Source organism: Setaria viridis, chromosome 3, assembly GCF_005286985.2.
Source record: "Setaria viridis chromosome 3, Setaria_viridis_v4.0, whole genome shotgun sequence".
Lineage (NCBI taxonomy): Eukaryota > Viridiplantae > Streptophyta > Magnoliopsida > Poales > Poaceae > Setaria > Setaria viridis.
The window spans coordinates 31,180,303-31,195,435 of NC_048265.2; the positions used below are offsets into that span (position 1 = coordinate 31,180,303).

Consider the following 15,133-nt stretch of genomic DNA (forward strand, 5'->3'; position numbering starts at 1 on the left):
TGAAGCCATTTTGCAAAACGTTTGGTAAAACGGCTTCTCAATGGCAATATATGTAATTTTATGATCACTTAATGCTCTGAGAGAGAGGAGAAGCCGGTGAAGCCACTTTTTTCGGCTCCTCCTCTCTAATGTAAGCCATTTTGCGGCTTCTCCCCGGCTTTGGTAGTGAAGCCGTTTTGAAATTAGCCCTTTGGTAGGGCTTCACCAAAAATCGGTGGAGAAGCACTTTAAAAAGCTCTACCAAACGGGGGTATAATCTCGTTAACCCATAAAATATAATGTGATTGGGTGGCCGAAGGAAAGGGACCAGAACGTGCGGCCACATCCATGGTCCATCCATATATATGCTCGCCTGCAGGCAGGCTCGTCGTCGTGGATACCAGCTCTCTCTCTTCCATTGTTCCTTCCATTATTAGCCAGTCGAGCACTACAGTCGCTTCAAGATTGATCGGTGTAGCAGTTCGCCATGAGGAAGGTGTGCGCCAACCTAGACCGGGAGGACGGTTTGGACACCGTGCTCGAGGTGCCCGTCCCGGAGTCCCACCACGAGCCGTCCGCCCGCGGTGGCCGGCGCCGGCGCCGCACGGTGACCGCGTGGGTGCGGTCGCACATGGACCAGCGCCACCGGCGAGACGGCGCACCGCCGTCCCGGGCCGACGTGCAGCTCATGCTCGGCGTCATCGGCGCGCCGCTGGTACCGCAGCCCGTGGAGGCGAGGAAGGCCATGGCCGGGAAGGACATCAAGGAAGAGCCCCTTGTACGTGACCTTTAATTTACATCCCTTTGAACATCAACACGTACGTTGATCCTTTGATCGATCGATCATGAGGGCTAATAAAATAATAAAAACTTTCGTTTTCCAGGAGGTTTCGAAAGCCAAGTACATCGTGGAGCAGTACGTCGCGGCGGCGGGAGGGGAGCCGGCGCTGAGCGCGGCGACGAGTATGTACGCGATGGGGAAGGTGCGGATGAGGACTGCCAAGGGGCAGAAGGCCAAGACAGGAATGGGCGTCGTCAACGGCGGCGGCGAGGTCGCCGGCGGCTTCGTGGTGTGGCAGAAGATGCCCGAGATGTGGTGCGTGGAGATGGTGGTGGCCGGCGGCACCAAAATGAGCGCCGGCAGCGACGGCAAGGTCGCCTGGCGCCAGACGCCCTGGCAGCAAGCCCACGCATCCCGAGGGCCCCCAAGACCGCTCCGCCGATGCGTTCAGGTACCAACTGGCAATTTCTTTTTCTTCACCTTCGTGACACAAATAAAAAAAGTCTTGATCATGATTATAATTTCCTATCTAACTAATATGAAAGTAAAATAATGCAAATGGACGTGGAAGATTCGTCGAACATGCGTCCATGTGCAAGTATCTCCTTCTCCTAAGTACACCGTAATTAACTCATCGATGGCATGTGCTGCAGGGTCTGGATCCGAAATCGACGGCGAACCTCTTCTCGACAGCAACATGGGTCGGCGAGAAGTGCATCGACGACGATGACTGCTTCGTGCTCCGCGTCGACGCCGACCCCTCGGCGCTCCGCGCCCGGAGCAGCGCCGACGTTGAGGTCGTCCGGCACGCCGTGTGGGGGTACTTCAGCCAGAGGACGGGGCTCCTGGTCCGCCTTGAGGACAGCCACCTGCTGCGCATCCACGTGCACGGCGAGGCCACCGAGACCGCCTACTGGGAGACCTCCATGGAGTCGTCCATCGGCGACTACCGCGCCGTCGACGGCATCAACGTCGCGCACGCCGGCCGTACCGTCGTGTCGCTGTCCCGTTTCGGCAGCGGCGCCGACGAGGACGACGGCTCCGACGCCGCGCGCGGTAAGAGGACTTGCACGTGCATGGAGGAGACGTGGAGCATCGAGGAGGTGGACTTCAACATCATGGGCCTGTCCACAGAGTGCTTCTTGCCTCCCAGAGACATGATCCCAGCTTGCAACTCTAAACCGGTAGAGAAGGAGCAGCGCAAGAAGGACGCCGTTGCCGTTCCTGTAAATTGTGCAGCAGGACTTGACGTCATCAAGAGCAAGAACAGTGATGGCGGCGTCAGACCAGCGGCAGCGAGAAAGGCGCTTGTTCCGTCGGCGACTGGGCTTGGCTGGTTCGGGCCGGCGAAGGTTGTAGCGGTGGAAACTGTCGACGCCGCCGAGTAATCATTTTCGGCCCGCGAGATAAGACGATGTTGCATAGTTCCGGAGGCGTGTGTTGCGGCGCCCCGTCCACTAGCAAGTGAAGACCTGTATAGTTTTCTTTTCCTCTGCACAGTGCATAGTATAGGAGGGCAGTTGAGAACCACGTGGATTTTTTTCTCCACTAGAGTTCTCGTTTTGCATAGTCTGCAAAAAGAACAAAAATTCATATGTTGTACGGCGACAATTAGTGATTTTCTCCATCAAGAATCTTTTTACCAGGCGTTGTCTTGGTAACGATCGAGTTTCGGCACAGCTGACTACTCGAATTTCCAAACCATTCTATCAACAAACAAACGGCTAGATCTGTTCCTTCACCCTTGTCGGTCTTCTTCAACCTCTCATGCCATAGACAATGAATCATTTCTACTCAAGCTCCCTAGTCCCTTGTCGAATGGAGGTGAAGTAGGGAGAAGTCTGTTTAGAAGAATGAGAAAGGTGGGTGTATGGAAAATAGTTCTAGGTCATTATTTGTTATTTTGGTGATTGAGTAACAATATAGTTATTTGGACTAATGTGTTCGTCAAGATATATATTTGTAGGTTTCATAGGTTCCAAAAATAAATTAGAAGCTATCCAAACGATAGTAAAAAGGGATTTAGAATAATTCTATGCCATCAAAATTATAGTAAAAATCCAGAGTTTTTCTACTTCATCCAAATGCTGATAAAGACATGCAAAGAAACAAAGCGAATTCAATATAATCATTTTGTCTAATTGATTCAGTGATATGTGTCGGTGCAGCACCGGATCATCTGATGTTCCCCCATTTTTCTACCCTTTCAAGCAACTACTTGTTTTGGACTTATAGCTATAAACTAACAACCACCCCCCTCCCCCCGCCCCCCCCCAAAAAAAAACTACACCCCCATTTGAGGGGTGTTAGAGCTTAGATACACATAAGTGCTCTATACACCAAAATGATTAAGAGAGGATTAAGGCAATTAGCACAAGGCTTAGGGCATTATAACGTTCGGGCCGCTTAGCGCATTGCTTTAGGGATTAACCTAAAGTTAGATGAGGTTTGCACATCTTTTTGTTATCGATGCTTGCTCGCACCAAGAATTTGCGAGACCATCCAACCGTGTTTGTGGAGTGGCTACCAGTAGTTGTGAAAGGGAGGAGACATCCAAGGAGGTTTGTCGAAGCTCTACCTAGTGAAGGTAGCAGAGAACATCTTGGAGAGGCATGTCGGTTATCCACGGAGTTACCTAACCATAAACTTGGCCCTATAGGGCATTCTCTTACCAAGGGCTCCACCAAGGACTAGGGAAAGCTTTTCCGATACCTCATTAAAACCTTGTTGTGCCTGGTGTTTGTTTTCTCTACCTAATTTACCTTCGGCATTCCTTTTACAATTTACATTCCGCATTTACCTTTTCTAGAAATGCCTTGTATAGTTTATAGGATTGGAACCTTGGGTACAAAACTCTTTTACGGTAGATATAGTAACAAATAGAAAGACCTAGTGTATGTATGGAATAGAAACTGAAATAGATTTTTACATACCATGGAGCTATAATTTTTAGAACACCTAATTCACCCCTCCACCGTTCTTTCAATTGGGGAGGGGCAAATAAGAGAGATGAGCCCCCTAAGCTTTCAACCTGCATCGACCGCTACTAGCATGCTTTGTGGATAGATTGATCATTTAATTTAATTGATGGAACAGGGTTTGTTGTTTATATATTGCTTATATCTTATTTTGATGATTACTTTTACAAATTATTTGTGATTTACAAGGAAAACTTTGCCAAAATTTTCTATATTTTGAAACTTCTTTAGTTTTAGTGGATGCTTGGTAGCCCACTACCAGAGAGCAGGAAACTACTGACAACTTAATACCATCGAGGAAAGGGTGAAAACCGTCAGAAATGCATTTCCTGATTTTCCACCATCAGGAACTTGTTGACAGGAGCCCGTAGTCAGGAAAGGTCACTTTCTCCTGACGGTTGGCAGAAAGGAATCCTTTCTTGATGGCAGTTCCTGATGGTCCAGTTGAGGGTAGAAAGTTGACCAGTTCGTGACGGTACTAATAAAGATAAAAACATACACGCATGCATATTTGCACCTGTAATTACAATTTCTAATCTTCATCAAAACCAAGTTGTCTGATAGTTCCAGATACATGTCACATACAAATTCAATTGACATCCATCAACCAATTGAAATAAAATGAATAAATGGGTACTCCACTAAATATACATTCTTTGATATATAAAGTCTTTATATGATAGACTGCATGAGTACTCCACCAAACACACATTTTTGGGACTAAGGTCATCATATGATAGATTACTTTAAACTCCATAACACCTTGTGTATACATGACTCCCACGCGAGTTATGGGAATTTGCAGACAGCTCAGAGTATCTTTCAGTCAAGTAAACTAAAGATCAACTGAAATTTCACCTTTAATTTGAACTGAAGCAAGATGAAACTTTCTGCTACCTCCATCCCATTCTATTTTTTGTACCTGATCAAGTGACCAAATTAACTGAATCAGATGGAGATCCCTGTTCAAGTTGTCAAAACTGAAAATAAGGAGTAACGATCGAAGTATCAATGCACTCTAATGTCAATATTTAGTTTAATTAAAACTTTGCTCAAGTAAACTAGATAATGTGATGGAAGGGGTGGTTGCAGACGGGGAGACACCAGCCATGGCACGCCAGCACATGGACGGGGAGAGACGAAGGGAGGGGTGGGCAGTGCCGTTGATAGGGAGAAACGATGGGGCGTTGACGGTGGAAGGTTTTCAATTTTTTTGCAAAACTGCGGGTTGACCCTTTCCGTGACTCGGTCAACGATGGTTGGAAGAAACTTATCGTCCTTTAATATTAGGTAGAGATTATTTGAATCCATACTTTTGTTGAAAGGGAAAAGTGAGGTGAACTTTTAGAAAAAGGGGAACGTTCCAGCCTCTACGACAACACACAACAAAGTTTTAACAGTATTCACAACAAAGTGAGGTTATCACAATAGTGCAGAATCTACTCCCCTCATCACGTAAAAGGTTTGGAAGTGCAATGACCAGTGAGCCATGGCTGATAAGCCCATTGAGGTTTGTGACAATGAAAGTAAAGACGTATAGGAAGCGAAAAGGACAACGCCGATGCCAATATGAGAGGTATATATTGTAATTTGCAATTTTTACATGAGAACTTTATTTGAGTTTGTATTTTTAATCTTGTTGTGTTGTCTATGCTATTGACTTTACCATACCTTAATTTTATTCTGTCCTCCATCACTAACTATGGAATATGACGAGCTCATCGTCGTGGAGTCTCAACCACTCAACTAGGAGGTAGTTCACTACAACTAAGTAATATGTCTAAAAATAGAGAGATGTTCATTGAAGATAAAAAAAAAGTAGAATAAGATCATTTGTGGCACAGGTTCTAAAGTGCAGAAAAAATCCGACTGAAGTTTTGGGAGTTGCCATATTATATGGCACATCTAATTTATCAGCCTCTCATCATTGTGCTGTCTTTGACCTCTTCCTTTTGCTCACTGCTTACCACGTAAGGGTAAACACTACTTGACAAACGAAGGTCTGCTAGACATTCTATTTTTACTCTTTGCCTGGCTACACAACCTCTCGGCCTCTCAACAATGCCGACCCCATGCATACCCTCCTAAAGAAACATTCTCCAGCAATAATCAGGAACACTAGAAATATCACAAGGAGAGCTTGAGCTCGAGCAAGAAGGCACAACATCTCATCATGGATGCGACGATTGGAGAGTCTGCGCCCTCCGTGGAGAGGGCATTCGAGGGGCAGCCATACCATGGGTTCTGGGGGCAGGTGACGCTGCGAGCCATGGTCGTCGCGGTGTTGCTTGGAGGCATGTTCTCTCTGATGACATTGCGGATCTACATGCAAGTCGGGATCGTAGGGGCATTCAACATGCCTATGAACATCCTCAGCTTCGTCACTCTCAAGAGCCTTGTTGGCCTGATGCGGCGCTGCGGTATATCTGCGGTGCCGTTCACGCGCCAGGAGAATATATTCCTCCAGACCAGTTCCATCACCTGCGTTAACGTTGCACTCTCAAGTAAGTATATAACGGGTTGGTAATATAGGAAATTTCCTTGCTGTTCTTGTGTCGTAGATAAATAAGTGCATGACCAGCCATGTCAAGAATTGGTGTATGCTTTTTTGTACCTGCTTTTTGCATCGCATACAAGTCAAGGAATTGATCGAGTTTTGGCCTGTCTTCTAGGTGGTTTGGCAACGTACGTTATTTCAATGACTTCTAAGGTAGCAAAAGCTCTTAGTGATAACCCAGATCAAAGAGACATTGTTGACGACTTAACGATGGGAAGATATGGGTTGTTCCTTGTCGTCGCAGGTCTAGTGGCAGTAATGTCAATGGTGCCGCTGGTGCAGGTAATATATCTTCCATATATAGATCCCTGTATTATTTGAACCTGTCAATATCAGTACATGCGGCTGTTTGGCAATTTGCAGGTCCCCATTACTACTCCCTCCATTCCAAATTGTAAGTCATTCAAAGAATCTTGGAGAGTCAAAGCATCTCAAGTTTGACCAAAATTATAGAGAAAATTATAAAGATTTATGACATCAAATAGGTATACTATGAAAATAAAATTGATGAAGAATCTAATGATACTTAGATGACATCATAAATATTATTATATTATCATATAAATTTGGTCAAACTTGAGATGCTTTGACTCTCCAAGATTCTTGGAATGACTTACAATTTGGGATAAATGAGTATATATCAACAATCTTCCATTATTCTGACCATAATGTATTTGCCATTTCAAACATAACCAATAGCATAGGAATATAGATACATCGAATTCAAGCATCAATAGGATAGATAAAATGTCATTTGTCCTTTTTTATAAATGGACAAAACTGCAAAGATAAAACTAGTCTAAATTATAACACAATGCTGAACAAACACTCAAGGATACTACTCTCACTCAAGCATAATAACAACCACTAACGGTTTTTTTCCATCTTACATGTAGATCATGATTGTTGACTACAGACTGCTATTTCCAACCGGCTCAGTCGTGGCTCACCTTATCAATAGTTTTCATACCCCTTTGGGAGCTTATGTAGCAAAGTAAAGTTTATCCTTTCTCGATGAAACATGAATGTCTTGGATTTTTTTTTTGTTATTTTATTTGTGACCTTCTTAATAATTTTCATCTTCAGTTCAGGTTGCAAGCTAAGACTATACTGAAATCATTTATAGGAAGCTTTTGTTGGTCTCTGTTCCAATGGTTCTATACTGGAGGATCAAGTTGTGGATTTACGTTCTTTCCTACGTTTGGACTAGAACTATATAAGCGTAGGTGAGAAATCTATTCAAAAATAATTTCCCCCGCGATGCTTATTTGTGATAGTGCTACCGCAATTAGTCAATAAAAGGAATATTGTTTGAACAACCAGAAATGCTAGCTTTGTCATGGGAAAACTGTGCGGCTTCTCTGCATTGTTAAGCTTTACTTTCAACTTCTTTTCTGGAAGTTACTCCAATCTTTATTATAGATGCATTTACACGGCAACATAAAAAACAATCCACAAATGGGACACAGATTTTCTGCATTAATGGGAAGTTTGTTGAGCCAACTAGGTTTATTTGGATCACGTAGATCTGGTTGAACCTGGATGCAAGCAGCGGGACATTTCTACTAGAGCTACCAGCCGCACCACAATGTCAAGGATAGAGGGTGCAAACCCTAATAAATTGATATTCTTCTTGCTTGCCTTCAATTTGGTACATCTCCTCTCCTTATATAAAGATGCTTAATTAACACCTAAGCGGGGGAAGAGAGAAAGAGAGAGAGATGTTGATGGATGTGGCACTGGAGATGACCTCGCGGCCACGGCTTGGGCGCCAGCAATGGTAGACACAACCGAGAGAAACGTGGTAGGGAGAACCAAATCAATCTATTTGCTTGCCTTTTCTGATTACATGACCTTCATTTATATAGGTCAGGGCATGTGTACCCCTAAAAAATCTTATCTCTAAGTCAAACTTACCTAAAAAGCTAATCTAACAACTCCCCCTGAAATCTAAACAAACCAATGCATGATGACGCTAACTAAATTGCTGCCTCCATCTTCTTGCGGCATTCGTACTCCAGGACCCACACCACATAACATCTTGGGTGGACATGGGGAGTTTCCACACCCAGTACTAGATGATCAGCGGCATGAAGACTCAACCATCGAAGATGAGCAAGCAGTGAACCCAACTCTATCGCTCGGTGCCTGCAGTTGCCTTGGCCCGAATCGACTCAGTGACGTGTCAGCCGCAACCTCGCGACGCAGCCTGTCGAAGAACGCAAATGTTGGCATGGATAAATAGCGGCACCAGCTCGCCCCCTTAATTTATTTGCGTCACGGCGCGAGAGCTTGTTTGTGTCTCGTCATAGGATAGCTTATTTTGTGGCAATCAAAATTTACTACATCAGCATTACAAATTGAACTACAATTCGAAATACTGATGCTTTATACTTACAGATTCTCTTTTGATTTCTCTGCGTCATTTGTTGGTCTTGGTATGATTGTCCCACATGTTGTAAACTTTGGACTGCTTTTTGGGGGCATCATCTCTGGAGGAATCATATATCCTTACCTTGAAAGTAAAAGAGGGCAATGGTATTTCACTGAGAATCCTTCAACTTTGAATGGCATCAATGGATACAAGGTACCCATCACTAATGCATATCCAATTTTATTTGAATCGTCTTATTTTGGTTTCCTAGTTAAGAAAGAAGGTGTTCATGATGAAGAATGTCCTAAAATTCCGTGTTAATCAATTTCAGATGAACCTCAACCTATACCATGCTCTCTTCTGTATGTAATTAGCATTTTTTAGGAAATAATAAATAATAAGCAAGGGTGAAAAATCTTGTGTTCAAAACACTTTCTTGGGAAACTGATGTTGCTTACATAAACTAGTTCAAAAACATCTGACCTACCACAAAGTTGTTTACAGTTCATTTTTTAGACGACAGAGGTATGATCTTTGTACCACACACACCGGTTTAAGGTCCATTTAAGATCGAATCATAATAAAAGTATGCGCCATGCTAAATCCTCATGCTTTTCTGGATTTAAATTTTCTTGTGGTTCCATGTAAATAATTGTTTGAAGTCTTTTCTTTAGCTATGTATCATACACGTCAGTTTGATCAATTGAAGAATATTTTCTTTGAATCACACAAAGAGTATACCAAACATAATTTCACCCATCCAAAACTTTTTTCAGACTTTTGGTCATCTGGGTAGGCTTTATGGTATCGTCTGAAATAAATGAAAATTAGCTGCATTGCTTTTGGAACATCTTGTGAAGTAGTTATTTTACAAAAAAAACTGTTTTCTTTAAATTGTTCACTGCATGGCCATTCCCCTCTTCCAAAAAAAAATGGAAGAAAGTACTTTTTATTCAAGCAATGATATGGCAGTAGAGACGTTGAGCAAAAAATCCAATTAAACAGGTACACATATAATATATGTAGTATAGCTGGTACCGGGCACACACTTGCCCAAAATATCTTCCTAATTAATGCGGTCAATGCCCATATGATCTACTATATTTTATTCCCTTTAACTAGAAACTGGAATCTAGCTAGCACTAACAACAATGAGCCTAAACACACATAGGGTTGTTCCAACACTGTTTTTTGTTGAACGGCAAGAGAGCTGCCCATCATCATATGGTGATAATCTCGAATGTGAGCAATGACCTATCTACAATAAATTATTACATCTAAAGCCGTCTGCAACGGAGCCGCTCCAAGCTGGCTGATATTTTATGCAATGAACAGTAGAAAAGATGCTGCTCTAGCGCTTCACTCCTCGCTTAGCTCGCACATATCCCAAAGCTTAACTCTCTCACGGTGTGTTACCCAAAGCTGCCCCTGCTGCCCTGTTTCTCCCATCTCTCTCCTCCTGTTTAAGCCAGTACTATCTTTTACTGTTGGGATCTAACATTCGAGATGACAGAAACCATGAAGAGCCTTGGCCTTTGCATTGATCTGAATTGCAAGGGAGGTCCATGATCTGTTCGGATGTGTCCTTTCACAACCAAAGCCATCTCATACGCAGCCCCCAAGAGATGGTTTCAAGATTATGGCTTCATAACCTGGGAAACTCAATCGATGAGTTGCGTTCACCTTCATCCAAGCAATAATGCACTGTCCTCCATTCGCATTAGCTTCACCCTTCCAGAGAAAAGCCCTTGTAATCTTATCATTAGCTTTCATAGCCCATTTGGGAATATCCATACAATGAGTTGATAGATTGGCATGGCAGTTAGAACCACTGGCACCAGGATTATATCTAACATTGGTAGCAGCTGATCCTTAGTTAATTTCCTCATTGACAAAGGCAATCCCAAATAATTGCAAGAAAGTACTTCAATACAGACGAAAGTGTGTATTCCTTGGTTTCAGCCAGAGATGGTGTTCCCAAACTACAGCAAAATGTCCTAGTAGCTTTCTCCCTAGATGTCCTAGGATAACATCATCTATTAAAGAGAGCCAGTTCATAGGGCGGCATGCTAGTGGCTTTCTCCCTATATGATTTATCAACTGTTCAGTGCATCCTTCATGTGAAATGGCAACGGAAACATTTAATAGAAGGCGTCCAGCTTGACAAGGTGAGATGGACTGTGCTAGGTATGACTTTACATTTTGGTGAGAATTTTGCCTGTGAAATAGCGATGTTGCTCCAAATCCCTTCTTTTATGAACCTGTACCAAGGGTTTACAATTTCGTTTTCGGGTATTTTTGGTAACCACCGAAATTATTGGTGAAATTTAGTCGAAATTTTTTTAGAGTCTTCACCGAATTATAAGATTTTCAAACTTTTTTATCTAAACTAATGATTAGTATAACAACTATTGAGTTAAAGGATGTGCAACACAAAGAATAGAAAATATAAGTCTAGAGTACTATATTTACAATAAAGCATATGCATAAGTGTACTAGTGAATTTTGGAATTTTCTTTCGGTCACCACCGAAATTACCGAGATTCGTGAATTTTCAGCGAAATTTCGCCGAGATTAGGAGCCCTGCCTGTACTTAGGCTCAAAAGTACTCCACATTTCCTTCTATTTACTCAATAGACATAGATAATAAGAAGAAAAGCTGCAGTAGGACTTAGAGATTGAGTACATTTCTTTGACACAAGTTGGTCACATAGCTAACCCAGACTTCTCGAAAACAAAAAAAAAACAGACTTCATGCACTAGTAGAGATTTGGGCTTTAGTCCCGGTTGGTAGGGTGCAAATATCCCGAAAATCCATCCGGGATAAACCAACTGGGACAAAAGGGGGGGTCTTTTATCCCGGGTCACTCAACCGGGACAAAAGGCCCCCTTTTATCCCGGTTGGTAATACCAACCGGGATAAATGGGGTCACCCACAGCCGGCGCTGCAAAAAAAAAATTCCCGAGCTCCCAGGAGGCGAACCCACAACCTCCAGCCTCGCGCGTAGCTTCCTTGCCAACCCACCTACACACCACATCTGACTATGTAGGGGATGCTATCCTTTTGTATTAACTCTAGAAACACCAACCGGGATAAAAGACCCCCTTTTATCCCGGTTGGTGTTTCCAACCGGGATAAAAGGGTTCGAGGATTTAATCCCCTTCCAGTCACCTTCCAGTCACCTCGTTGGGGACCCTTTTATCCCGGTTTGAAAGACCAACCGGGATAAATGACCCCATTTTATCCCGGTTGGTATTACAAACCGGGATAAAAGGCTCTTGACCCTTTTATCCCGGTTGGTGTTACCAACCGGGATAAAAGGGGGGGTCTTTTATCCCGGTTGGTCTTTCAAACCGGGATAAAAGGTCTCTCAAAGTCTTTTTTTTCCCACTAGCCTTTGCAACCGGGATAAAAGGTCCCAGTTGGTGAGTCCCCCACCAGTGACCGAGTTTTAGTCCCGGTTGGTGAACCTTTTGTCCCGGGCCAACTTTAAGCCGGGATAAAAGGGGGCGCATGAAAAGCCAATTCTCTACTAGTGATGTTTAGCCTATTTAGAAGTGTAGAAGGTGTTGGCAACTACACCTGGCAAGATTATATGTAGAGAGCTATATTTAAATTCACCTTGGGCATTCTATCCATTATATTAATGTCAGCATACATTTGAACATTTGGTAATCATTTCATGAGAAAGAATGACTAATTCTTCTATATATGTTGAATGATAGATTTTCTTGGGCTTAACAATGGTCATCACCGAGGGAATATTCAACTTCATTACACTGACTACTGCAATGTTAATCGACTTCTATAAGAAAAGGCAAGAAAAGGATTCAGGGGTGACTAAATATATCTTGAAACACCCCAGCCTTAACTATGACGATCGGAAAAGGCTTGAGGTATTTATTGGTAACCGTCTCCCGGTGTTTGGAGGAGTGACCGGATACATTGGGATCGCATTAATATGTTCAGTTATTACCCCTTGGATCTTCCATGAAATCAAGTTCCATCACTTAGTCTTATTATTCATCAGTATACCTGTGTTTACCTTCAGTAATACATACGGAACAGGTCTCACAGATTGGTCAGTTGCACCAACTTATGCCAAGTTCGTACTTTTCCTTGTAGCAGCATGGTTCTCGAAACCTGGTGCAGTCATCGCTGGCATTGCAGCTTGCGCTGTAGCCATGATGTGTCTTAATATTTCTTCACAGGCTGTGCAAGACCACAGGACAGGTTATATGACACTGACTTCCCCAAGAGTTGTATTTGCTGGGCATATATATGGTATACTAATCGGTTCAGTTATTAACCCATTAATCTTTCTTTTCTTTGAGCTAAATGCCAAGAAAACTGCTCCAATTGGAACAAAAAAATCAGAGTACCCGTGCCCCTCCGCAGCAATGTATCGTGCCATTGGCCTACTTGGTATGGGAGGAGTGAAGGAGCTCCCTAAACACTGCCTCACCTTTTGTTTCATTACAGTCCTCATAACAATAGCTCTCGAGATAGTTAGATTGGTGTCTCAGAGAAAAGATTGGAAACTGCAATATTACATCCCTTGCATGACAGCAATAGCACTACCATTCCTCTCTGGACCTACCTTCACCGTCGATATGACCCTAGGTAGTATATTGTTAATCATTTGGACTAAAGTAAACAGACAAAGTGCAGAAATATTGTCATCGGCAGTTGCAGCAGGCTTAGTAAGTGGAGATGGAATATGGTATCTACCATCAGCATTACTAGGCCTCTTCAATGTGGAACCTCCAATGTGCATGAAGTTCCTAGCAAGTGGAAAAGAAGTGCAGATCGCGGATGCATTTCTAAATACTTTAGGACACAAGGAATGACATGATAAACAGAGGCAGATACGGATTTTTATGTCTTGGAATTTATTGTGGTCTTTATCATGTAACTTAATTTGCATGTAAATTTATGTTTTATAAATAAATATTTGACAAAAAGTTTCATATGGGAAGAAAAAGGCCATCCGATCTAATTCAATTGCTCAGCTCATTTCTGTGAGGACTACCACGCACTGAGTTCTTTATCCAATTTGGTACGAATTTTGACAAATTTATCAGCTGCAATGGTGGCAATGTACAATTCAAGTGATTGTCTAATGATATCGTAAACATTCACTTTGGGTACGTGTCAATTCCACTGTGTAAGTTGTAAACAGTTCATGTGCTAAGTTGTGTATTTACTAGATATGTATGCCATCTTGCCCTTGTGAGATTGTATTCCTTATATACCAAACCATATTGGTCACCCCCTCATTGAGTGGGTGGTGTTTCTCCCAAACTCTTATTCTCGATATAGTATCACGAGTACAGGTTTTACCGTAATTCTTCTGCTGCCCTACCTGTACCAAACCAAGCGCCGTGCCGTTTTACCAGTCACGCTGCCCCTCCGTGTTTCCGCCTCGTGAACCTCCGCGTATGCGTCCACACACCACCCTCTCGCCGCCGCTCCCATCAGCCGCGACACGTCGCGCTCGCGCACCATCGCAATCGCCTAGATCGCGCTCGTGCCACGCGTTCGTTCCCTCCCGAACACATCTGTACATGCTGCGCTGCTGCCTCCATACTGTGCCTTGGGCTGCCCTCCCGACGCAATTCTACTATCCTACATCGCAAACCACCTCAGTACGAACACTTGCGTGTGTTTGGGTTGTGTTATCCTAACCTTCAAGCTACCTCCGCGCACAAGCTAGTGCCTCACATAAGGTCGATCTCTCAACACGGTTATGTAATCTTTGACGAGACATATTTTCCTTTGGCGTCTGTGTCACCGAAGTCACCTAGCTAGCACTTCTTTTGATTTTCTTCTTGATGGAGACGTCCCAGTTGTGCCATGCACGGCTCCAGTATCTGCCTCCATGCCATGCACAATGCGCCCGTCACGTTCTGTGGCCGCTCCGTCGCCTTCCGATGTTGAGCAACCACGCTTCTCCGCGGACGCTCCGCCGCTTGCCGGTGTTGAGCGGCCGCGATCTGCCTCAACTTTTTTTTTTCAAAGTAACCAGAGCACTAGCCGGTCATGTAAGAACTCAGGTGGGCACACCTGCGCTGACTGTGCGCTCGAATGCGAGCGGGCTGCCCGAGCTGTCCCGGGAGGCGCCACCAACCCTTCGGCTTGGTCCCTGTGTGATCTGCCTCAGCTTCGTCGTCAGCTCGATCAGGCGGGAGTGGCTTCGTGCCCCGTCCAGCTTCGACGACGCAGTAGCTCCGCTGCTCGGCAGCTTCGAGGGGCCGTTCGTGCCTTCTCGTCCTGTGTGTGCTCCTCCTGTATCATGTTGATGTATGATACGGTGAAATTTAGACCGTTGCCTTGTTAGGCTATACTAAAGTTGAATTATTGATGTATTATATAATACTTGATGAAAGTTGGTCTGGAACTATTGCTAGATTATTCTATTTTTCTAAATCAAACGTAAAAGTATCGTCTCTTATTTTGGTAC

At 43.8% G+C, this 15,133-nt stretch overlaps 2 protein-coding genes across 2 annotated transcripts; both read left to right on the forward strand.

The window, feature by feature from the left end:
• Nucleotides 1-384: 384 nt before the first annotated feature.
• LOC117850176 (uncharacterized) lies at nt 385-2,461 on the forward strand. The gene is made up of 3 exons (XM_034731983.2): nt 385-757; nt 864-1,211; nt 1,414-2,461. Exons 1-3 carry the CDS (start codon nt 467-469, stop codon nt 2,146-2,148), a joined length of 1,374 nt encoding a protein of 457 aa, XP_034587874.1. The 5' UTR covers nt 385-466; the 3' UTR covers nt 2,149-2,461.
• Nucleotides 2,462-5,911: 3,450 nt separating this feature from the next.
• Nucleotides 5,912-13,520, forward strand: LOC117849210 (probable metal-nicotianamine transporter YSL3). Its single transcript, XM_034730780.1, has 6 exons — nt 5,912-6,242; nt 6,411-6,577; nt 7,192-7,289; nt 7,387-7,521; nt 8,696-8,882; nt 12,498-13,520. Exons 1-6 carry the CDS (start codon nt 5,912-5,914, stop codon nt 13,518-13,520), a joined length of 1,941 nt encoding a protein of 646 aa, XP_034586671.1.
• The last annotated feature ends 1,613 nt before the right edge of the window (nt 13,521-15,133 follow it).

Coding starts and splice junctions, on each gene's coding strand:
- LOC117850176 (XM_034731983.2), top strand. CDS start 467: ATGAGGAAGGTGTGCGCCAACCTAGACCGGGAGGACGGTTTGGACACC. Junction 758..863: donor ACATCAAGGAAGAGCCCCTT/GTACGTGACCTT, acceptor TTCGTTTTCCAG/GAGGTTTCGAAAGCCAAGTA. Junction 1,212..1,413: donor CGCTCCGCCGATGCGTTCAG/GTACCAACTGGC, acceptor CATGTGCTGCAG/GGTCTGGATCCGAAATCGAC.
- LOC117849210 (XM_034730780.1), top strand. CDS start 5,912: ATGGATGCGACGATTGGAGAGTCTGCGCCCTCCGTGGAGAGGGCATTC. Junction 6,578..7,191: donor CAATGGTGCCGCTGGTGCAG/GTAATATATCTT, acceptor TCTTACATGTAG/ATCATGATTGTTGACTACAG. Junction 8,883..12,497: donor ATGGCATCAATGGATACAAG/GTACCCATCACT, acceptor AGGCAAGAAAAG/GATTCAGGGGTGACTAAATA.